This window comes from Euleptes europaea, chromosome 5 (assembly GCF_029931775.1).
Source record: "Euleptes europaea isolate rEulEur1 chromosome 5, rEulEur1.hap1, whole genome shotgun sequence".
Classification (NCBI taxonomy): domain Eukaryota; kingdom Metazoa; phylum Chordata; class Lepidosauria; order Squamata; family Sphaerodactylidae; genus Euleptes; species Euleptes europaea.
In genome coordinates, this window is record NC_079316.1 from 85,333,723 (window position 1) to 85,359,767 (window position 26,045).

The window sequence follows — 26,045 nt, forward strand, 5'->3', positions numbered from 1 at the left end:
TCACTCTAAGTATCACTTGTGTTAGCTCTCTGCCTCACTCTCTATGAAGAAGTAACAATGTTTCAGTTAATATGGGAAAAGTACTTTACTTTTTACAGTACTTTTTACAGTACTTTATAATCTTGTATGAAATACAGTTTATTTTTAATATGTGTGCTGTTAATATTCCTCCACATAGCTTTTTGTTTAGAAAACAAAACCAGCACACAATTTCAATGCAATACATAATATAATAAAGTGCGAGGTGACAAGTGAATACTTAGCTTACAAAAGAGGCAAATATATACAATATTTACAAAATGCAAAATACAAAGTACAAAGGTACAAAATCAATCCAATTGGTTCTTCTGTTCAGGTGAGTATCCTTAATATTGCATAGTATTGCATATAAGTGTAGCAATGCTACAGGCAAGTGATTATAGTCCACGCTAAACAGCTGAGAAGGGGGATACAAGGACGTGTCGTCTAGATCGGTATCCACGTTTCGCCGGAGGCTTCATCAGCTGATCAGTTTCATTCAGAGAAATGATAATTGCACAGGAATAACATCCTCATATATACCACGTTCCAATGGCCAAGGCGGCTCCAGGTAAGTTCAAAATTTTGCATTTTGTAAATATTGTATATATTTGTCTCTTTTGTAAGCTAAGTATTCACTTGTCACCTCGCACTTTATTATAGTTGTATTGCACTGAAATTGTGTGCTGGTTTTGTTTTCTAAACAATACCCCACAGCACAGAGCCTTTTGTTTTCTGGTGGTTCCACATAGCTTTTGGCTGCCTTTGAACTCTGCTGCTTTATACAGGTGGTATATGCTGCAACAAGTGAATGCTGGGATATTGCCCCACATAAGGGACTGGATTAATTTCCATTCCCCCCCCCTACACCCCTGCCTTTCTACTTGAACTATTCTTCCATATGTTCCACAGAGTTGTTTTTACCCTTATGCCCCCCAAATGCTATTTTTGGTTGGAAAAACAGCATTGGGGCGCATAAGCATGTGGCCATGGCTATGCCTATGGGGGGCATTTTGCCTTTTCCAATGTGTGAGTGCCTGTTGGTTATACTGTGGTGTTTGATGTCATAACTCTGGTTCTGGGGGGCGTTCCCTGTCTGGGGTGCCCTAGGAAGTTGACTAACTCCTGCCAGGCCCCTGGCCCTGCTCCTTCCCCCAGTGGCACAGAGGGTTGTACATAGGGTTGCCAACTGCCAGGTAGTAGCAGGAGATCTCCTGCTAATTCAACTGATCTCCAGCCGATGGAGATCAGATCACCTGGAGAAAAATGGCCGTTTTGGCAATTGAACTCTATGGCATTGAAGTCCCTCCTCTCCCCAAACCCCGCCCTCCTCAGGCTCTGCCCCAAAAATCTCCCGCCGGTGGCGAAGAGAGACCTGGCAACCCTAGTTGTACAGGCACTTCTCTGGTGGGGGAGGGACACAGAATTGCCTCCCCAGCCCCCAGCCCTGACACCCCAGATGTGTTATGCCAGTGTATCACTGAGTTATGCTGACGTTTTGTGGTGGCATGTTTGGTCAGCTCTCTGAGCAGTTTGCCCCGTCCTCCAGGATTGTGCTGTTAGTCAAGTATGCAAAGCAAGCACTTGTCTGTCCCTCGTGAGTATCAGATTTGTTTCATGCATGCTCACGCTGCTGCTGCTTCAGAATTTACACAAAAAACACAAAACAGAGTGGACATGAGACATTTGCATTGCTCCCCTTGCTTTTGGGTAATGTTTAAAGTGCTGTTAGAGGTAATGGTCCAAGGCACTAGTGATTCTTATGATTTTTTTGTCATTCTGCTTTATGTTTGCTTCTACCTTGGAAGCCCTAAAGTGTCTGTGGACCTGTCTTCCATATAAGTCTTCTGAAAGGTTAAGATCATCTAGCATGGCTAGGGTTGCCAGGTCCCTCTTTGCCACTGGTGGGAGGTTTTGGGGGCAGAGCCTGAGGAGGGCGGGGTTTGGGGAGGGGAAAAACCTCAGTGCCATAGAGTCCAATTGCCAGAGCGGCCATTTTCTCCAGGTGAACTGATCTCTATCAGCTGGAGATCAGTTGTAATAGCAGGAGATCTGCAGCTAGTACCGGGAGGTTGGCAACCCTAAGAATGGCCCTGTTTCACCCCTTCTTTGTCAAACACCATCTTTGTAGCTAGTAAGAGGGTGAGGCACTCTCTTTGGGAACCTCCTGTCTCAAGGTACCTGCTTGAGCTTCTTTTGATGGAAGGCGGAATAGGTGATTTTGATCTCTATGAAGCTACACTGGTTTAGGAATTGGTTTTATCATGGTTTTTAACAAGGTTTGATGGTGCTGAGTGTTCTTGTTTGTTTTTACTTAAGCCATCTTGGGGGCTCGTTGGCTGAAAGGCAGGATACAAAATTAAGAAGGAATAAGAATAAGCATAGAAGGTAGGGTTGCCAGGTCCCTCTTTGCAACCAGCGGGAGGTTTTGGGGTGAGCCTGAGGAGGGCATGGCTTGGGGATGGGAGGGATTTCAGTGCCATAGAATCCAATTGCCCAAGCGGCCATTTTCTCCAGGTGAACTGATTTATATCAGCTGGAGGTCAGTTGTAATAGCAGGAGATCTCCTGCTAGTACCTGGAGGTTGGCAACCCTAATAGAAGGGCAAAGGCTAATGAAAATTTCTCCCTGTTAGATGCAGACATCACTTGCCTGTTGCAATGGCAGCTGTCTTAGTAACAGTTTTCTGTTACTAAGTTCCATGACTATGCATTGTCACTGCATAGTTAATGGCTTGATTATTATTCCCTTAGCTGTCACATATCCCTAGGCTGATTGCAACTAACTGAAAGAATTAAATTATTACCTTGGAATCAGCTAGCTTTGATTGTGATTTGTTTCTGTCCTGCTTAAACTGATTGTCCACTCATTGACTTAATTGGTAATCTAGGATGCAATCTTGCCCGCTATTGTGTGCGCATACGTTCCATTGACAGGATCGCAGCCATCGTTTTAAAATTCTTAATGACTTTCTCTGAGCGCATGATGATCCATCAGTGTAAACAGATGATTCGTCCCCAGCCAGTTATTGTAAATTACTGTGAGTGTTAGTCTGCTGTAGTTCATGGGTTGCTTAATCAAGATCGGCTATTGGTTTCAGAGGCGCTTCTGCTACAAAGAGGAATTACAAGGGGCGACTGTCAGCAACCTGCCCTTTTTGTGAGCTTGTCCAAAGTATTCGGGCCAACGTTGAACAACAACAAAAAAGAGTTAGATGTGTCATTAGTCTCCGCCACTTTGACTGTTCTTATGTACTTAATTCCCAGTTAGTGGATTTATTTTTTCTGACTACTACTCTACAGCTGTTACTACTTTTCACAGCATGACATACTGCCTTTCTGATGTCTCCTTTTGATAGAATCATTATAACTCTTTTCAGAAGTTAGATTAACTTCACCTTTTTTTTTTTCATTTCCCTCGGGCTGTGATAGTCACAACTCCTGAGTCGCGAGCCCTGATATAGCCACCATTTTTTCTTGGCACTTTTGGAACTGCAAGGACACCATGCCTCCTGCCTAGAAGAAGAAGAAAATTTGGTTTTTATATGCCAACTTTCTCTACCTTTTAAGGAGAATCAAGCCAGTTTATAATCTCCTTCCTTTCCCGACAACAGACACTTTGTGAGGTAGGTGGAGTTTGGAGAGAGTTTGGAGAGAACTGTGACTAGCTCAAGGTCACCTAGCAGGCTTCATGTGTAGGAGTGGGGAAATCAACCTGGTTCACAAGATTAGAGTCCGACGCTCATGAGGAGGAGTGAGGAATAAAACCCTGTTCTCCAGATTAGAATCTACCGCTCTTAACCACTACACCCTGCTGGTGTGGCAGCTGCTGGAAATGTAGGGAAATGGTCCTTACCATGGGATGGTGGGGAACAATCATTGTCGCTGCATGATGATGTCACTTCTGGTGTGACCTGGAAGCGACGACATCATGCCAGGGTGATGCTCTAGCACTCACTCCAAAGCTAGAGTTTTGAAGACTACTTATGAAAGAAAGGTGCATTATGTCATGGAACTTCCATGAGCAGGATATCCATTTATTGTCCTGATTACTGTCCTTTCTAAACATATTATATTTTTTTTCTTGGGCTAATGTAGGGCTGAGCAGGGGTCAGTCTAAGGTAAGAGCCTTTGGCAGCGGCAAAAGTCTTTAAGGAATACTAAGGAAGCTAAGGCAGCATATTACAGGTCATTTCAGATCATTACAGAGAGGGGCTATTACAGGCGTTACATACCAGGGGTTTCATAAACTGAGCAAAACATTACAACCTCCTCCCCTGTTCTACATCCCATGATTAGCTTTTTTTTTGGGGGGGGGGATCTAAAAAGGCCCCTGGTTCCTCTTATGATAGTGGTAATGCTGGTAGGATACAACCAATAATTGTATTATTCCTGTGGCCCCTGAGCTAAGTTTAAATTTACAAAACATCATACTCTGGGTAGTTTTAACAGTTAAGGCACAACCAATCTGGCATGGCAACCTACAAGAGACGGGGGGGGGGCAGGGACATGGGGTAGTAGCTGTGGGAGATGGTATGACATTACTTCTGGGAAAACCCCAGAAATGATGTCACAGCTCTCTAGGAATTGCCAGAAAGGCTATTTTTCTCCTTCTGCAGCTCTTAGCGGAAATGAGGCAGTGGCAGGGGATCCCCTGCCCTCACCAGGAGACTGGTAACCTAATGTTAAGATTATGACCTTTGTTTAAGAACGTAAAAAGTGTTTTATTGTATCAGACCAAGCCCACCTATTTCACAATTCTTGGCTAGCAGCTGGTATACATTATGCTTCCCACACCTTCTAGTCACTCATGGTCTACTAGGCCTCCTCTAGGGTCACCATTGATAAGCTCCTTGTCTTTATCACAAAAGAAATGAACCACAGGGGCAAATGAACAAGCATGTATTGTAGTCTTACTGGCACTTTGGAACAAGGATCTCAACTGCAGATTGTTGTTAGCAATCTTGTTTTCTTAGAAATGCTGGTGCATTGCAACAACTTCCATTAACATTGACATGGGTAGCAGTCAATAAACCATGTTGCGGTGTACTACTCTGTATATGGGTTTATTTTTATATTGGTATTTGGCTAATAATTAGATCAATTATGTACCCTAAAAACCTCCCGCCGGTGGTGAAGAGGGACCTGGCAACCCTAGATGGTTCTAAGGTATAAATTACCATGACCATGTAATTCAGTCAAAATCTGTCAGAGTTTTCACTAAGCAAGCCTGTAATTTTAGCAATATGTTTCCAGCATTTGGGGCACAACAACACTGTAGTATTTGTATCTTTATGCATATTCTTCTTTCGAGGAACATGTGGCATTCCTAGTGCAATTAAAGAGATATTGAGTATATAAATGGCACTGAAGTGTGTAAAACATTTTCTACAAGGGAAGCATGAGCTGTTTCATTCAGTCATCACAAACTTCCCATCCCTCCTAAATCAACTGATAATAAGCAGAGCTATTCTGGCATTCCCACTGGATCACTTTCCTCTGTGGCTTGAAGCAGACATCATGTTCCAAATCTCTTACCCAGGGTTATGTTTTTGGAAGCATGCCAGAGCATCCATGGTCCCTTCTACCCTCCCTCTGTGTTCCAGGATTCCCTTTGCAACTATGATTCTATTTGAAAACAGTGTTTGAAGCTTGTTTTCAACTCCTGGGTTAAGAGGGAGTCTCACTGATATTAGTTACGGTTGCCGGCTTAGTGCTTAGCTGTGCGTGGCGCTCCCCAGCCGGACACCTGACCCCCAAGGTCAAAACCACGAACATTCAAACAAAACATAAGCAAAGAATACACAGAGACCAGTTTGGATGAAATGGCACAACTTTATTGATTGCAGCAGCAAGGCATTGGCATGGCATGGGGGCGTATTCAGACTTAATATACTTTCAAGGTTAAAATGAACACTGGAAGAGCGAGAAAGGAAGAAGGAGGGAGCCAGGGGACCCCTCCCCTCTTTTCTGTATGAATTCCACAATGGAGTTCCCAATTGTGAATCATAAGCTGGTTTTGTTGAAGCACCCACTGAGCCAATGTCATATAGAAACTTTTATTTTATTTCCTGCATAAAGCTTACTGTTGAACTCTGGTTATTGTAGGAACTGCTGATATAGCTGTAGTTTTTTTGATGGCTAATTAGTGTGGTTTATGTATTAGCTTAATAGTATAGTAAAACATTTTATACTTTGGTTTTAGTGTATTTGCTAGTACTTCTGCATGCAAATAAAAACAGATTATATCCCTTCCCCAAGAACTCGCCACAGGAGGAAATTATTGGAGGGTCAGTACCAGCTGTGGCATCTGTATGATATAAAAGGGATATGCTGCCATTGGCTGTTTTGTTCTTGTTTCTTTTGTGAAATTTCCCAGACTAGAGCAGAAGAAATCCCTATTCAGTCATACCCTAATTAACCAAGAGGATGTAAAATCTGATCTTTTAAATCCAATAAAAGAATAAGTGAACTACAGTGGCAATTATTGTCTGAACAACTGTGTTACTTTGCTAGTGTTATTACTATTTCTTCTATAAATCATAATAACCTTTCCTAAAGTAATGTTAAACCTGTTTGGATCTGACATTTTACCTCTGTGCTTTTGGGAAAAAAAACATTAAACCAATGTCAGCAGGGATCATTAAAACAGAAGAAATGTCTCACTTTGTAATGATATTCTTTACATTCAACCTTTTAACGTAACAGGATACTTTCCCTGTCTAATACCCCTCTTTTCTTTTGTCAGCATTAACCATGGTTAATAATTACATCTACATCAATGCTAACCATGGTGATGCCAATGCCAGAGTTTGAAACTAGGGTTTCAAGATAGCTTTTATGTCCTTGATAAACTTGGTTAGTATTAACTGTTGTTAGAATTGCGTCAGAGGACGGAAGGCAGCATGGTACAGCCCGATCTCGTCAGATCTCAGAAGCTAAGCAGGGTCAGCCCTGGTTAGTATTTGGATGGGAGACCACCAAGGAATACCAGGGCTGCTGTGCAGAGGAAGGCACTGGCAAAACCACCTCTATTAGTCTCTTGCCATGAAAACCCCAAAAGGGGTCACCATAAGTCGGCTGTGACTTGACGGCACTTTACACACACAGAATTGTTTCAGAGGTAAAACTACACCATGATTAGCCCTGATAGTGAAAGGGAAGGAAATTTTAGGTGATACAGAAGAGGAGGGGGGAATGCATAAACTTGTAGACCTTCACCATGACTTAACTATGGCGAATTGATTTGGGAGTATTATTTCTGCATTGCTCATTGAGTATAGCCATGGCTTATAGCTACTCAATTGTTATTAGGCTTTTTTTCCTGGTCTAGAATGAATCAGTTACAGATATTATAATGTAACCTTCTGTTTTACTTACTTATTTACATTCTGTTACATTATATAAAAGGTAACATATTCCATACTCCCAACTATGGAACGAAAGGAAACGTTCACTCTCTGAACAAGGCTCCAACTTTTTCCATTTTGCTACTATTGCCAATTTAACAGCAGTAAGCTCAAGGCCAGTTCTACATCTAAAAGGGCAATGTGCCCTTTTAAATAGCCCAACCAAATAACTTTTGAATCAAGAGGTATATTACAGCTCAACATTTCATTAAAAAACTGAATTACTAATTTCCAAAAAGTCTGACGTTCTTGAACATGATCAAAAATATTTTAAAAATCTGCCATGGGGGGTTCTAAATAGAAACAAACATGCCACAATCCAGAGAGAACGTAGGGTGAATTCACACATTATAAAGCCCTCATGGCTGCCATTAGGACCTTCGATCATACATGAGCTGAGAGTCCCATGTTTCTCAGGTGCACAGGGAATCAGTTTGGATTTCTTCCTCCTCCCCCATGCCATTTTTCTGAACTGAAATGGTTCCAAAAAAACTGCTGTTTACTCCTTTGGGAAACTTGCATGTAGCCATCATTGCATGTAAGCTTTCCAATGAATCAACTAGCAGCTGCACAGCCCTGAAGCCCTTTCTCTACACATGCTGCAGTGCTGACCAGCAGTGTTTCCATGCATAGGGTTGACAACCTCCAGTTACTAGCTGGAGAACTCCTGCTATTACAACTGATCTCTATCCAGCCGATAGAGATCAGTTCCCTTGGAGAAAATGACCGCTTTGGCAATTGGACTCTATGGCATTGAAGTCCCTCCCCTCTCCAAACCCCACCCTCCTCAGCCTCTGCCCCAAAAACCTCCTGCCGGTGGCGCAGAGGTACCTGGAAACCATATCCATGCATGTCTGTGAAGCGTGGAACTTCCAACCATTGTGTGATCCAAAGTCCTTGTTGCTGCCATGAGAACACTGTAATTTGGGAACTGGCCTATACTGGCAGATGTTTAACTTTTCTTTTTGGTTTTGTTCGAATGAAACTAAAGGGGGTATTTCAACTATCTATTATTAATGCATTCAGAAACAATAAATACTCTTCAGTGGCCAAACTTTGTATGTTGCAATATTAGGGATAGTTCACAAAAAGGCTTAATTTTAAATGGAATTTGCAATAATTTTAAATTTCCTCCACATACGTGTTTCCCTTAAAATCAGATTGCTGGCGCAATCAAGGAAGAATGATGGGTTTATAAGCCTTTTGAGACCACAAGCACAGGCAGAAAGAGAGAAACTAGAGGATAATATAGTTCATAAAAACTGCTGACCCCATCTGTGCACATGAAAATTATGTGCCTCATTTGCTCTTTGGTGCGCTGAATAAACTTTCTGTGGAAGTTAATGAGAGATCTGACTGTGTGTTCCTGAGAGCGGTGTCTGATTTTTTATGTCTCATATAATCCTTCAGGTTCTACTGTTAAGGAAGATATCCCCTAAAGGCCCTATTATTTTTGACTGGCTTCTGCATGACGGTATAGCAGCAGATGGTATATGAAGCCCCTCCCCTTAAGTTAATTAGCGTATTGAAAGTATCACACATTTCCAGCACTATTTACCTTATACATGCTACTCATTTTGCCAGCATTCTGGTCTTGATGTACTTCAAGAACATTAAAAAATGCTGCCACATCAGATTGATGGTCCATCTAGACCAACATCCTGCTTCTCACAGTGACAAACCTGATGCTTAGGGTTGCCAGGTCCCTCATCACCACCGGCGGGAGGTTTTTGGGGTGGAGCCTGAGGAGGGTGGGCTTTGGGGTGGGCTTCAATGCCATAGAGTCCAAGTGCCAAAGCTGTCATTTTCTCCAGGTGAACTGATCTCTATCAGCTGGAGATCAGTTGTAATAGCGGGAGATCTCCAGCTAGTACTTGGAAGTTGGCAACCCTACCGATGTTGTGGAAGGTCTTCAAGCAAGGCATGGAGGCCAAAGCCTCCCCCTGTTGTTGCCTTGTCAAATCAGGTGTCGATGAGGCTCTTGGGGCTGTAATGCTAAATCCAAGTTGTGTTTACACAAAGTGTGAGGACAGTCCCAAACCTTGGGCAGGACATCACAATGAGCCAGGTGTTCAAAGGAAACTGGTAGATTAATTTCTTAGAGCAGGATAGATGATTTGAAATGTTTACCCTTCCTACCTTAGCAATTCGGTATCTCAATTGCAAATGAAATTCAATGTCAGTTTCAAGACTGTCATCCACTTTAGTGGGCAAAAATAAGTTATGTCTGTATCTGTTGTCTTTTTATGCCACACAGCGTTGCTTGCGAAAAGTACTTTGGGGCATGAGTACAGTAAGGCTATAGGGAAAGGAATGCCAAAGACATTATAATGCTATTATACAAGTCAATGGTTCAAGCTGGCTCGAAATGCTGCGTGCCACATGGGCGACCTCATCTCTGAAACGATATTGCATGACTGAATGTAGTTCACCGAAGGTCAGCTGGGATGATTAAGAATGCGGCGTCTGCAAAGAGTGGCAGTGACCATTTTGGAAAGGGGATGAGGAAGAGGGGAGGGGGAATGGAGATGCATACAAAGGAGTAGAGCGTGCTACCTTTTCAAGGGTAGTTAAGGTAAAAATGGATAGGGTTGCCAGCTCTGGGTTGGGAAATACCTGGAGATTTGGGGGGCCGAGCCTGATGAGGGTGGGTTAGGGGAGGGACTTCAATGCCATAGTGTCCAATTGCCAAAGCGGCCATTTTCTCCAGGTGAACTGATATCTATCGGCTGGCGATCCGTTGTAGTAGCATCCGTTGTAAATCTCCAGCTACCACCTGGAGGTTGGCATTGGCAACCCTAAAAATGGAATTATTTCCGCTTTGAGTAATGAAATAGCAAAGCCCTTTGCCTCAGGTTATGATCATTTTCAAGACTGGTTTCCAGCTATTTCAATAGTTAGTTGCAGTTAATAATTCATCCTGCCGGTTCTTGGAATACTTACCATGAAATGCTGCATGTCATTCTGTAGAACAGAAAGGAGGGGGCCTGTTCAGTATTCTGGTTCAGTTACGGGGATAATTAGCTGCAGAGTCTGTATGGTTTTTGTGCTATTAATATGTGTTTAATTAAGGCCTCTCTATAGATTTCATTTTTTAAAATGAAAACTTTCTGATTCTAAAACAGAGTTGCACTTACCTGTAACTGTTGTTCATTGAGTGTCTTCTGTGCAGGCACACATTAGCCTGCTCCTGTGCAGTCCTATGCGGGACTGCACTAGAAGACACAACAACGAACCAGAGGTAAAAAAACAAAACAGAACTAATAAATGAATGCATTATTTACTCTACACAATAAAGGAACCGCAGTGCAGTTGATTCTGTCCCGAGCTAGACGAACAATCAGGGCCGGATTTAGGTTTGATGAGGCCCTAAGCTATTGAAGGTATGGGGCCCTTTATATGTCCAGCTGTCCTTTGTCTACAACAAATTGTCACTGTTTTTTGTGTTGAATTTATGCTATATGGTAATTTATGGACATAATAGGTATCTAAAGCCATTTGCACATAACAAAATATGTAGTTTATCAAAGTAATTGTGGGGCCCATTACTTATATCATAGGAGCCTACACCACACAAAACACTGTTGCTGTATGTAGGTTTTATTTTATTTGTTTTATCTTATATTTTGGGAATGTACATCCAGTTTTTTTTTCTTTTACATTTTTTTGGGGGGCCCCAAGAGAGTGGGGCCCTAAGCTATAGCTTGTTTAGTTTATATGTAAATCTGGCACTGTGAACAATAATTTGATTTGGTATAAAGCAGCTTCATATGTTCATATGACTAAACTTTTCCAGCTCTAGATTCCAGCTCTAGATCTAGCCCAAAAGAGTGACTAACGTCTATGTGTGAGTGTGGCAGTTTACCCATAAACAAACTGCCTGGCAGGGTTGCCAGGTCATTCTACGCCACCGGCGGGAGGTTTTTGGGGCAGAGCCTGAGAAGGGCGGGGTTTGGGGAGGGGAGGAACTTTGATGCCATAGGGTCCAATTGCCAAAGTGGCCATTTTCTCCAGGTGAACTTCTCTCTATCGGCTGGAGATCAGTTGTAATAGCAGGAGATCTCCATCTAGTACCTGGAGGTTGACAACCATACTGCTAACACATCTCAGTGAATGCTTGTACAACTTGCATGCATGTGTATTTGCCTGTTTGTAAGAAAGAGTCAACACGTTCACTTTGCAAATGAAACTAGGGACTAGTGCCTTGATAAATGTGGAGTTTTAATCACACATTCAACTGTATATGTGTTGAATGTAATGTGAGACTTTCTCAATGTGTGTATAAAAAACAATCAAGTGTAAGTGGATTGACATGCATTCACTGCAACTTGTGCACAGGGTTTTTGTAGTATGTAAATTCTCTCTGAAAAGGCCATTGCCAGGCAGACATTCACTTTCAAACAGGTCTTGTCTCTCCATGAACATTTGTACCCTGCTTACAGAAGCCCTGTACCCCTAAGGCTGTGATTAGGTCAAATAGAAAATCAGCAGTTAATAGGGTTGCCAGGTCCCTCTTTGCTATTGGCGGGAAGTTTTTGGGGTGGAGCCTGAGGAGGGTGGGGTTTGGGGAGGGGAGGGACTTCAATGCCGTAGAGTTCAATTGCCAAAGCGGCCATTTTCTCCAAGTGAACTGATCTCTATTGGCTGGAGATCAGTTGTAATAGCAGGAGATTTCCAGCAAGTACCTGGAGGTTGGCAACCCTAGCAATTAACAGCAGTCTGGGCAGCCCAGTCCAAATCTATTCCATGCTAGTTGGTATATGCTTTTTTAAAACAATTTCTGGTTAATGGCACTAAAACCAGCTATGCTAGAAGATGCCCTCTCAAAAGAGTCTGGGAAAGCCCTGTGGAAATGGCCTATAAATTCTACTGATAGACTTGTTTCATTGTCAGAATGGAGGAGAACTCTGAGCTCAAATCCTTATTCTTGGACGGACACATTAGTTGATCCTGGGCAGATCACCAGCACATGTGGCCATCAGTACACTATCTGCAGATCTACCCAGGAAGCTGGCCAAATATAATTTAGCAGTGCTGATTTAATTGTTAGTTATAGCATTTGAAAGCAGAAATAATATAAACGCTGAGTCTTTATTAGTCATTATTGCAGGAAACCGTAGGGTAGTAATTGGCTGGAAAAGAATATTTGCAGCACCTTTAAATCACATCTCACCACGACTGCTTTCTCTTCGATTCAATATTTGTTCATTGTCAAAGCATTAGTAAAACACCTGCCATTCTGTGGGACTAGACTCGAGCCAGATCTACACAAACAAGCTGTCACACCGTGGCCGCTCAGAAGCCTAGTTGCTGTGTTCGCAACTGTTCTCATTAGGCACTTGCCACTCTGATCTCCAAAGTCCACCATGTCACTGCAAAGGAGAGTTGGCATTTCTGCTGCAGTGGTGAAAATTGAACTCTGTGTCACAAGCGACTATACAGAAACCATTTATTCTATGGCAAGGCCTCTGTGCAGTAGCAATTTCAAGCAGTTGTGGTGCGGATGCTTTGTTTGTAAAGCAGGTTTATAAGACCCTCTCTCCATACTGTCACAGGACTCAGAGGGATAAATCTGTGGCATACAAGTGTCTACACAGAGGAACTCTAGAGCATTGGCAGCTCATTCCTGAGCTTTGTGGTGGCCGGGGACAGCATAGCCAAGGCACCACCACGTGCACCTCTAGAGTGGTTTCCCTGACACTGAAAGGCTAAAAAGAGCCTTTTAAACTCTTTTTTGGGAGGAAATGGGGCATTCCCCTCCCATTGAAAACAGCGAGGCTGCGCCAGAAAATAACTGGTGCAGCCACACTGTTGGTGGAGGGGGTGTTCCTGTGCTGGAGGGGCTTATGATAGGATTGCCAGGTCCCTCTTTGCCACCAGCGGGAGATTTTTGGGATGGAGCCTGAGGAGGGTGGGGTTTGAGGAGGGGAGGGACTTCAATGCCATAGAGTTCAATTGCCAAAGCCGCCATTTTTCTCCAGGTGATCTGATCTCTATCGGCTGGAGATCAGTTGTATTAGCAGGAGATCTCCTGCTACTACCTGGCAGTTGGCAACCCTAGCTTAGGAAGCTGACTAACATCAGCTCTGCCCCCAGGAACGCCCCCCCCCAATGCCCGCACTGCATTTTTCTTCTGGGATTTAGGTCACAGACAGACTGCAGCGGCAGGGGAGCCGCGTGCATCTCCGCAACACCCAGGCACCGACAGAACTGACCCTGCCACCAGCGTAAGTGCCTCTTATCATGGAATAAACAATCCCTTGCGCCGGTGGCAGGGTCACGCTGCCTCCAAAGAACTTTCAGCCCATTTCTCAGGAATGGGCAGTTAGAGGCCAGAGTTACTTTAGAATTGTTCTTCCACCCAGAGACAAAGTTACTCGACGTATATAATTATAATAGTTAAAGTAGGCTTATGTTATAAATAATATTGTTCCTAATCCTTTTAAATAATATGAAATGTGTATCGATATAAACTTTAATTCTTACAGTGCTTCTCCATTCTAAATTAATGCATCTTGTCTTAAACGATAATCCATAACTGTTTACATTTACTTAATTCAAAAGTGCAGTTAAATTAAACTAAGCACAAACGCAAAATCAGAATCCACTTCTCATTTAATAGCTTTTCATTTGCTATAGCTACTTTATATGGTAATACATTTTCTTTTTAGGATCCGAGCAATCATTTAGTGGTGATATAGATATAGGTAGACACACGGGAAAATAGATACCTGGGGGACCTAAAAGTGGTTATACATCATAGATCAACAGACAGACAGAATATGCTGTCCTAAGCAAAGTTATATTCTTCTGTTGACGTCAATGGGCATAGAAGTGTATAACCCTGCTTAGGATGGCACTGTGTGTGTGTGTGTGTGTGTTAGAGAGTTTGTAATGTACTCTGCGCATAGGATTGCCAAATTCGGGTTAGGAAATTCTTGGAGATTTGAGCCTGGAGAATGGGGTTTGGGGAGGGGAAGGACCTCAGTGGGATAAAGTGTCTATAAAGCAGTCATTTTCTCCAGAGGAATTGATCTCTGTTGCCTGGAGAGCAGTTATAATTCCAGGACATCTTCAGGCTGAAGGTACTTGTAATCTCCAGTTTTTAAACCAGCATGGGAATAGCTTGTAACTTTATGTCTATTATCTACTTTAAATATTTAAGGGTTTGGGATTGTCTGTCATTTGTATCTATTCAGGCCTGTGTGCCTATATTCTCTGGTACAAAATTAGTCTCAGGATAATTGTTATTGTTCCTTTTCCAAACAATGTAAAAGTTATTTACAGTCAATCGGATGCAAAGTAACTCTGCATAGAGGGCTTTTCCGCATTCTCTTTTTCCTTGTCTCAAAGATCTTGTTTTTTCGGGGGCTTTAAAGTTCCGCCCGTGTTTTACTCCCTCTAGTAGTTGATTTGATATAGTAGAAGATTAAATGTAGTTGATATCGAATCGACCATTAGAGGGAGCAAAACACATGCGGAACTTTTAAAAAACACCAAAGAAACAGGAACTTCAAGACAAGGAAAAAGAAAATGCGGAAAAGCCCAAGATTGTTAGTCAGTTGCCCCCAAAGTGAAAAACAGAATTATCATCACAAAGAATGAAGGAAAAACAGTTTTATACAGTAATAATTTTGCATAACATAACATAGTCTAATGAAAACGGACAATTAGGAAGATAGTAGTTATTAGCTATTTTATTTCTTCATACCAACATGTTGCCAGGCTTGGATAAATCACATTTAAGCCTGTTGCCCTTCTACAAATGATCTTGAAATGGGGAAACTGTGAGCTGAGTTTCAGTCTCTGATTCCTTTTGTTCTTGTAAATTTTCTTTTCTGCAGACTCACTATGAAAATGGAGAGTACATTATCAGGCAAGGTGCTCGAGGGGACACTTTCTTCATAATCAGCAAAGGCATGGTAAGTTCTCGTGACACGCTCCTCCAAGCAAGCGTCACATGCAGTGGGTTCCATATTATGGGAACATAGCCCCAGCCATCCCTTCTTCTCATGCCGTGTCACAAAAGTCACCATATTTCATGTTTAATTAGATATTGTGACTTAATGATAGTGGAGGCTGGCCTCTCCAGTGGGGCTTTTCCTGCAGGGCTCACAGGGATGCATTGCTGTTACAACTAAATTTCATGTTACATTTTCCAGATGTGACCCTTGTGAATGATCCCAGTTCTGTACACAGTGGCTTTGATCCAACAAAATATGTCTGGAAGAACATGGGCTTTTGGCTCAGCACCTCACTCAGAACGCATCACACTTTTGATACTAGCTGCACACATAGATGAGTTTGCGAAAGAAAACAATGTCAAAGGAGTAGCCATGTTAATCTACTGTAGCAAAATCAAACATAAGTCCAGTGGCACCTTAAAGTCTAACAACATTTATCCCAGCGGAAGCTTACGTGAGTCACATGACTCACTTTTATGTGAAAGCTCATATTGAAATAAACATTATCCTGCCTGTGGAACACAGACAGGATAATGCTGCTGCAGTCGTCTTGTTTGTGGGCTTCCTAGAGGCACCTAGTTGGCCACTGTGTGAACAGACTGCTGGACTTGATGGGCCTTAGTCTGATCCAGTTCTTATGTTCTTATGTTAAACGGTGTTAGTCTTTAAGGTGGCCCTGGGCTTTTGTTTCATTTTGTAAAATAAGTCATTTCAGGACTACATTACAGGCTGCAGCTAATGCAAAATTCTGCAACCTGACATGGATAGGTTGCAGAGAACACATCTGGTTTTATTTTTATTAGATTTGCAGAAGAAAAATCCAATGCAATGTAGTTCAGCTCGTGTGCCATAGAGATCCATAGCTGAGTGTGATGCAGTATGGTTTAGTACAACACCAATGCTTTAACTTTTTTCCAGTTCCAATGGATGGGAGCAAGGACTTATGGGAAAGCAAGACCTGGACAATTGTCCCAATCTAGTTCAGACTACAGCTTGACATATAAAAAAGTGAGCCCAGATGGAGGTTTAGACTACCATCTGCATCAAAAAAATACTTCTAGGCAATGCAATGGGCCTGAATGAGCATTATAGGTGGATACAGATAGGCAGCCCATTTGTATCCACATTGGTTTGCTTATACAATTGCCTAACTCCATCTACAGTTCTCCCTTGCTAGATCATGTATATGTATCTGTGTCCAAGCACAGCCTGGCAACTGGTAGAAGATGGGCAGGTGGGGACTCACAGTTTATTGGGGGGGGGGGAGGCCTCCCCAGCATCCTCAGTGCAATGATGTCACTTCTGATGCAACCTGGAAGAGATATCATTGCACTGGGCTGGAGATGCTCTAATATTTGCCCCAAACTCTGTGGTTTAACCATAGAGTTTGGGGTGTATGCTAGCATATCACCTGGCATGATGATATTGCTTCCAGGTCAAGCTGGAAGGAATGTCATTGTCCCCCCCCCCTATTTTGCCCAGGAATTGCCTCCTGCCACCCAGCTGAGCAGCAGCAGCGAGAGTGGGGGGCAAGAAGGAATCCCACTGCCAGCATGAAGTTGGCAGCCTTGTTGTCAACCATAGTGGCAACCTTGGCGTCCAGGTAGACCTTAAATGTTTCAGTAGTGATGATTACAACAGTAAAGCATATATTCAGTGTTTGCCCCAAGTGCTGCTTTTAAATGTATCTCTGATATCGTTGTGCCAGCCTTTAAAGGTATCTCCTGATTATTGTTCCCATGTTAAAAATTGGGGCTATAGATGAGGGACCTTTCCAGCTGGTACCTCTTGCTGACTTAACCTTTATGCTACAACATTTCAAAGCTGATCTCCTTTTTATCACTCTTTTCAAAATCTCTGCTCAGGTAAATGTTACACGGGAAGATTCTCCTGGGGAAGATCCAATCTTTCTCCGTACATTAGGAAAAGGAGATTGGTTTGGTGAAAAAGCCCTCCAGGGGTAAGTATTAAATGTTATCTTAGTGTACAATTGAGATTTTTTTGGAGTAATATTTAAAGAATAGTTTACGTGTCTTGAACTGGTGAACAATCAGCATCGATAGCAATGCTTCAATAGAAGCTGTGCTAAGATTTCTCTTGTCCTGTTTGTATGAAAGAGGAAGACCGCCTTATCACTTTGTGTCCTCACGATGATACTGAATTGACTTCAGTGTACAGGGGCGGGGTTATGTTTAAGATTATACTTAACTCTTAACACATGGAACTAGCAGTAAGACAAACAGCCATCCTTTGCAGCCCTATTCTGCTAGTGAAAGTGCACAGGGTGGAATGGAAGGAATGATGAAGCCTCTCCTTCTGCCATGCTCAGGAGCAGATTTGGACCCACACACAATATTTATATGGTGGGTGCCAAGTCACAACTTTAATGTGTCTCCTTTAATCAGACCCTAAGTAGTCAGGCAAAGAAGGAGTATTTACCAAAGGTAAAGTTTCAGTTATAGAAATATGTTAATATTGGTAGGAAATATATTTTACATATTCTCCTACAGAACAGTCCTAGTATATGCTGTAAAACGTAGATTTATAGTCTACATGTATTCCTTTATAAACAAATCTTCATTAAATTAACAGGAATTTGTAGCATTTTAAGAGAATAGGCAACGTTAATCAATTTTAGCAGAGGCCAGATGTCTGTATTGGAAAGATGAATTCTCCTAAGTGGTTGGTGTTTATTCCACAATGCCAGTTCTTGGCTTTGTAGTACCAAATCTAAATCTTTTAAAGCCCTGTTGTTAGCTGGATTAAATTGAAACACATTTATTGACAAGCGACTGCACAGATAATGTGTACATAGTACGTTACTCAACTCCCAATAGTTCAAATTGTCATGTTGTGTTACTTTGTCATAATTCAAGCACTATGTGCTGAAGGTCTGGTTGGTGATGCCTTCCCGTTCCACAGGAGTGTAGTTCACCACTGGTGGTTTAGAAATCCTATTGGTTTCCAAAATTTTGTTGGGGATTTGGGGAGTTTCAGTAACAACTCAGTTGAGTCCTTGATGAAGCCTGGAATGCCAGGCTGTTTGGGACTATAGGCAAGGTGGTTTCCAAATGGGCTTTCCCTGTTTGCCCAACAATTTGACTAAGGACAACGCTTGTGGGAAGGTTCCCTTCTTCTTGAAGATTAGCTTCACCTCAGTAAGAGCAGTGGCTTTTTCAGTTGACTCCTAACCCTTTGAGAGGGATTATTTGTGGAAGATAGAGTTGCTGACTCTAGGTTGAGCAAAAAATCTTAGATGAGAAACTGTCATTGTTGGGCTTCTCGCAGGATATGTTATTAGATCTTGGGAAAACTGAAGCTTTCACCAAAATTAAAAAGCGCATTAAAGAGCTTGATTATAACAGCACTACTTTTCGTGCTCGCCGCGTTTGTTCATCCCAGTTCTTCGGAATACCACCACCACGTGGTTTGCCTGCTTATACATATTATTTGACAACTCCTCGTCTTTCTAGAGCTTTTTGTTTAGCTAGAATGTATGCTAACCCCTCTATGGTTATGCAGGGCAGAATTCTGAATATACCATATTCAGACAGGACCTGTCCTTACTCTTCTGGCTCTATCGATTCACTTTCTCATGCCCTTTTGGAATGCCGCTTTTACGAGGAACTTCGATCACATTATATTTCCCCCTTTTTAACTTACAAATCTAATGCCTCTGTGTCTGACATAATGCCTTTTCTACTAAGCGATAGGGATCCCAAGGCTACATTGTCAGTGGCAAGATTTGTTTCAGTCCTTATATCCCTCAAACACTGGTTATATGCTGCTCAAGATCAATGGATCAAGGAGCTTCTAAGGGATAAAAGGAGAGGAAAGGAAAAAGAAAGGACTCTAGGTTGGGTTGTGAAAATTCCTGGAGATTTGGAGGTGGAGCCTGGGAAGGGTTGAGTTTGTTCGCTTCTTGAGAGTATCCTGCGAGTTCTGCTGATCTCTGTTGCTTTGTCTTTTGGGGCTTTCAAATCTGTGTAGTTGTTTTGATTGGGCTAATGTTCTCTGAAATTGTTTTACTGATGTTATTGTTATGTATATTTTATCATATTGTTTATTGATTGATGTAAGCTGTTTCAAGGTTACACTTATTTCACTTTTTTTTTCAAGAAGTTTAATCATACAAGTACTTCTTGAATAAAAGGACCTAGATAAGCATCTGTAAGGCCCAGATTACTAGCACATTTGTTAGGTGTGAGCAAGATTTAATTTCAGCAATATGGGTTAAATGACTGAGGTATATCAACATGTCAATAAAATATGCTGCTGAATAGCAGTCCAAGATAAACAGCTGGCATATTATTTCACAGATTTGATACTTTTCCCCCACCTGCGCTTTAGCATTTAAGGACAAAGCATCAAAGCCTTTTTGGCATTTGAGCTGTAGATGATCCATTGATTCTCTTATTGAATGAGACCTTCATCCTGGACTGTGACTATTGTTAATTTTGTTTAAAATTAATATTCTAGCTTTGGGTGCCTATGCACACACTGTATTCATAGAACAGGATGATTCTCCTTTTTCTGGACTGAGAAACAATTCACTTTGGCAGTGCCTCCAATATTTTTGTGTGCAATTATGCATTTATATAAAGCATTACTTCCTATACATTTTTGAAGCCAATAACAGGTAAAAACAAAAATTATGTAGTCAAAACAATGTTCAACACAACAAATACAGACTTCATTAAAATGTCTGTTAATTGTGGTGTGTTCATGGAATAGGGTTGCCAACTTCCAGGTACTAGCTGGAGATCTGCTATTACAACTGATCACCAGCTGACAGAGATCAGTTCACCTGGAGAAAATGGCTGCTTTGGCAATTGGACTATGGCATTGAAGTCCCTCACCTCTCCAAACCCCACTCTCCTCAGGTTCCACCCCAAAAACCTCCCCAGTGATGAAGAGGGACCTGGCAATCCTATCATAAAAGATTAGTGGAGCAAGGAGATTTTAGAGATTTTTTCATTTGCTTGTGCTATTTTGCAGCCTTGACCAGAAGGCTACTCTGTGATATAGGAGCCATCTCAAGGAGGTCCTGTCTCAACAATTCAACATTTGACTTCTTTTTTTCTGCCTTGTAAAATAAAGGGGTCTTAAGCAGGAGTTCCAAGGTGAACTTAGCAGATAAGAGGCACGTGTATGGAGTAGTACTCTTTGTGAAATGCATTATTAATGTCATTTACAGATTAAAAGCAGTACCTTGCATTATTCCCAGAATCTGAACAGTACAGTTGCTGCAATACATCTGAAATACTATATTCATGTTCTGTTTCCATCAGGAGAACCATGGTGGTATTATGTAGGCATTCAAGTTTCCAAATAGTCTTCAAGGACTGCTGCCCTATCTAAAACATTACAGTAATAAAACTAGAGGCCATGAAGATTGTAATAATGTTGAGACTTTAGTTGTATCGAATAGCTACAATCTTACATTGTTTCATCTATGTTTAATAAAGTAAAAGGCTATAAGGGAAGATAAATAATCAACCTCCCACCACTATAAACACATTCTGAATATGACTCATTCATTAGTATTGACACCTAGAGGGTGCATAGTGCTGTTGAAGGATCCTTTACTCACTAAATAAAATTGAGAAGACTACATGTGCAGGAGTACTGCAAATATGAATTGCATATGGAACTTTGTGGTACATTCATAGTGTTTGTGTATATCGCCGGTTATCTTTACTAGGGAAAATTATCCAAAACAATATAACCTTTCCTTTCCTTTATCCCTTAGAAGCTCCTTGATCCATTAATTTTGAGCAGTGTAAATCTAATGTTTGAGGGATATAAGGACTGACATAAATCTTGCCACTGACAATGTAGCTTTAGGATCCCTGTCATTTAATAAAAAAGGCATTATGTCAGACACAAAGGCATTAGATTTATATGTTGAAATGGGAGAGATATAACATGATTGAAGTTACTCATAAAAGCAGCATTCCAAAAGGGCATGAGCTAATGAATCAGTAGAGCTAGAAGAGCAAGGACAGGTCCTGTCTGGGTATGGTATATTCAAAATTCTGCCCTGCATAACCATAGAGGGGTTAGCATTCAGTCTAGCTAAACAGAAGACTCTAGAACAGTGGTTCTCAACCTTTTTTTGACCAGGGACCACTAGGACTTTTTTGTTCGGTGCAGGGACCCCAATGTTCAAAATAAAAATTCCGAGAATTTGAAAATAAACTTTAATCATAACTGTTAGTTAAACATTAAACTTATAATAATATTTGAATATATATTTTTATAATAGAGAACTTTTAATTGAAAATATTAATTTATTATGGGTTTATAACTTTGTTTTGCGGACCTTAATTTAGTTCTCGCGGACCCCTGCGGGTCCACGGACCCCCGGTTGGGAACCAGTGCTCTAGAAAGATGAGGAATTGTCAAATAATAAATATAAGCGGGCAAACCGCGTGGTGTTGGTATTCTGAAAAACTGAGATGAACTGTTATAATCAAGCTCTTTAATGTGCTTTTTAATTTTGGTGAAAGCTTCAGTTTTCCCAAGATGTAATAACATATCCTGCGAGAAGCACAACAATGACAATTTCTCATCTAAGAATTTTTGCCATGAGGATAAAACAATATAACAATCCTTGGGGGGATCTATGGGTTGAATAATGCCCTGATTATTTTCTTTTTGTAATTTGTTGAAATGGACAGCACAAATCAAATAGTGGGTATGATCCAACCAAACTATAAATCTTACTGATTCTAATGTAACAATTTAAGCATTTGCTTAACATTCCAATTGAAATTAAATTCAGGACAATGTGTGGCTGGATCATATTCCCTGTATGTGGGGTTTATTGAATTAATATTTTATTTCATCATATAACCAAATTAAAACATTTTTCTACTGTACAATTTCAATAGAAGAGGTTGCTGAAGTTGTTTTTAATACTGGCTCTAATATGCTGTGAAATTCCTGGGAATGTGGCCGAAACTAAATAGAAGGCGGCGTAGGTGCGTGTAATCACATGATTGCGCATACTTACGCTGGCGGCAAGGCCAGTCCCACTGGCGGCTGAGCGCGGCGGGACCACACCTCACTCCTCTGCCAGTTTGGTCTCTCCATGGCACCGGCAACAGCATAGAGAGGCCGCGCTGGCATAGGACGGCGTTCCGGGGGCAGGACAGGGGGAGGAGCCGCAGTTAGGTGGCTCCCTAACCTGTTTTGGCCTGGTACACCAGCTGTTCCTTGTGGGGCAAAAAGCCCTCGCTGTTCCCTATGGGGCAAAAAGCCCCTCTTGAAGGGAAAAAAACTGTGAAACAGCTTTTTTTCCTTCACTGGCATAGGCAAAATGGCTTAGGAAGAGGCGCCGCTGCTCAGGAATGGGCTGTGAATCACTTAAATTAACCACAAGAGGTAGCTATTTTTTTGTGCCTGAAATATATCACTGATTTGTGGGGAACTGTTAACAAACCCTTGGTCATGCTGAACATCTGACCATTCAATTATCTAGGTAACATATCTGAGAAGAAAGGAGAAAAACTCTTCTTTTAATATGCAGAATTTTCTTTCTCCAGTCACATTGATTTTTCCATTAAAGTCCACTTCCCATTCATTTTCCATAATTAACATTTATGATTCACTCTATTAGGAATAATTTGCACACACATTAAGTTAGTTGAGCAACAGTCAATAATACAATGCAGTTATTATGTATAGGATGTGCCTGGTTTCAGTCCACTTTATACAAAATGTGAAATATCATGAGAGTTAGTAAAGATTTGACCTACATTCGCGAAGGCATTTTCATCATGAAACATGCAGCTCTCTACCTAGAATGAAGAGACTTGGGTGAGGCGAAGCACTGCTTGGTGGTTAGATGTTTCCCCCCTGATGAGACTTGACTCTGCCACCTCATCTCCCATACAAATGATTGGATTGCAGGTATAGGGAGAAAAATTGATCAAGAATGAGCCACAGCCAAAACCATGGAGTTTTCCATAGTGAAATATATTATCTTTGTGCAAATACACACTTTCCCCCCATGATAGTTTTCTGGCTCATATGCAAAATACAGTTTCATTTCCATTTTTACTGATTGATGATGATTTCATGTCATGAACTCATTGAGGTCAAATGACATGAAATCATCATGAGGTCAAATGAAACCTGTTGCTTTGCCCTTGCTCTGAATGGCTGTTGTGGAGGCAGAGCATCTTCTGTTTCTTATGCATCGACTACATTTCCTATCATGCACCAACTGCCTCATTCTGTCACAAGCTATAGTTAATACTATAGTGTAATACTATTTGTGTAATCTGTATGCAATCAAAGGAGATGAAAATGTCTGCCAGATCGTGCCAGAAACTAGGCTGCAATAGAGGCAGCTTACATGTCATTCCCTTCTATATGACAGGCCATTTGCCTTGCCCTTTCTAGTCCTCCTGATGCTTCTATGTTTCCTGTATTTCTTTGTACCCATAATTGCAATGAGGGTGATGGCGTGAGAATTTATATCGAACAGTAAGAAATAATGCATGTTGAAAAGTTAGAACGTCTTTACATCTTGAATTTTACGGAGCATAGAATCTATACAAGGTTGTGTGGGTTGTGAGGGAAGCTAGAGATGTTCACTTGAAAGCAATTTCTTCTGAATGTCTTAAAGATGAAGATCTTTGCTTGGGAATCAATATGTGCTAAAAGCACTAATGCATTATGGCTTTTGTGGTGCTGCCAGTTTTTATATTTCTCCTTTGGCATGTACACGCGTGTTAATTATTTAGCAGCACAAAGGGAAAGATTAAATTCTAATCTTGGCTATCCTCTGATCTCAGATCAAGACCCAGTGAGGTCTTCCCATCACACAGACTGATGAGCCAAGAATACAGATGAGGGTATTCATTTTTATCACATGGACCAAGAATCAAATGCCAGCAATGCAGATTTTGAAAGTCAGCATGAAGAGTTGGCAGGCATATTCTCTCCCGTCCCCCCATCAGTGTTCAAATTTGAATCAGCTGCTACGTTCACTGCAGGATTGAAGGAGAAGAGTGTTCTCGAGTAGGGACTGAAAGAGAAGTGAGAAAATTGGCTCTGAAAATAATTTTCATCCATTTTTGCAAGAATTAATTTTCATACTAGAGTGAAATATCCCTTTCTCACTGATTTTCCTGAACTTCCTGGATGATCTCCCATCATCCTAATTTTTCTCTCTCTATCCTTCTCCATCGGAAGATATATAATACTCACCCTGTTCACAAGTTACAGTGAATGCATGTACAATCACATGAACACATGAAGCTGCCTTATACTGAATCAGACCCTTGGTCCATCAAAGTCAGTATTGTCTACTCAAACTGGTAGTGGCTCTCCAGGGTCTCAGGTAGAGGTCTTTCACCTCACCTACTTGCCTAGTCCCTTTAACTGGAGATGCCAGGGATTGAACCTGGGACCATCTGCATGCCAAGCAGATGCCTCCACACTAGTGTAGGTACCACCTTGAGGTGGCACTGACACCAGTGGGGGTCATGCCAGCTCCAGAGGAGCTTCACCCCCACCTTTCAGGAATGGGCTGTTTGAGAGTGCTCTTAATTGACAGGCAGGTTTATATGGGAACAAGTGATCCTTCTAGCATTTTAAAACTTTACAAGTGATAACCAGCACTTTGCATTAGTCCCAGAAACAAAAATAGCAGCCGGTATAGATCTTCTAAATCTGCTGCTTTTGAATCAGTGAAAGAGCCCCATCAGCCTGATGTATGCTGCTGTCAACCTCGATCTAACTCTTGTCTGAGCTGTGGGCCTACATTCTTAGGCTCCTTGAGATCAGGGCTAGGAGCTGAGGAAGCTTGAGAACAAAGTTCACCACAAATCAGTTACTGCTGTATTAGCTTTTAAAAGGGCAGGAGTACAGGATCCTCCTGTTTATACAAAGCTTGACTAGTCCTACTGCCTCTCTCCGTTCCAGTGCTGCAAGGGTGGCAGACAGTGTTGCATGTGCCTATTCCCGTCTGTACCTGAAGGAGGCTGTAACACTTTGGTATGCACTGCCCATAGTCGACTCGAACCGAGAACCAGAAGGTTTCTGGTTTAAGCGCTGGAGTTTTGATGTTCATTATTTTCAAAAGGGACTTGCACAGAAGAACTTCTTAGTGGACTGAAACTTTAGAAGGCAATTGCACGTTTCTCAAACCTTGGGTCCAGACTGAAATTTAGCTGGCTACAAACTGAGATTCATTCCATTACCAGTAGAAGAAAGTTGTTCTCTCATTCTATTGTTTATCAAAAGCTTCCTCATTTCCTATTCATGTGACATGCAGACATACAAGCTATTTGCACATCACCTGTTGAGACAGATAATACGAGTTTTAATTTACTAAATTCATTGCCATTTCACTCGGCCTCTGCTATGCTTGAACAGTTGTGCATTTTAATACAACCGGAATGTCCTTGAGTGAATTTATCATTAAATATCAACACAGTGTTTCCGATCTGGGAACAGTTTGATAGCCTAATACCATCTTTCATTTGAATCACAGTTGCTGCTGGTTCCATAACACAATTAGTTTCTGTAGAGGGTAACATTTATTAGACAATTTATCAAGACTTCTAGATTTGTGATCTTGACATAGTATAAAATATGATGAATGCTAGAGTCCCTTAGTCTATGATCCTTTCAGAGAA

The 26,045-nt window shown here is 41.5% G+C and overlaps 1 protein-coding gene across 2 annotated transcripts in view; it reads left to right on the plus strand.

Annotated features, from left to right (window-relative positions):
* PRKG1 (protein kinase cGMP-dependent 1) overlaps positions 1-26,045 on the plus strand; it is a 918,924-nt gene that overhangs the window by 717,768 nt on the left and 175,111 nt on the right. For both annotated transcript variants that reach the window (XM_056850022.1, XM_056850021.1), the window contains exons 6-7: positions 15,271-15,348; positions 17,256-17,350. In XM_056850022.1, the coding sequence (XP_056706000.1) occupies positions 15,271-15,348; positions 17,256-17,350 (173 nt within the window). The remainder of the gene's footprint in view (positions 1-15,270; positions 15,349-17,255; positions 17,351-26,045) is intronic.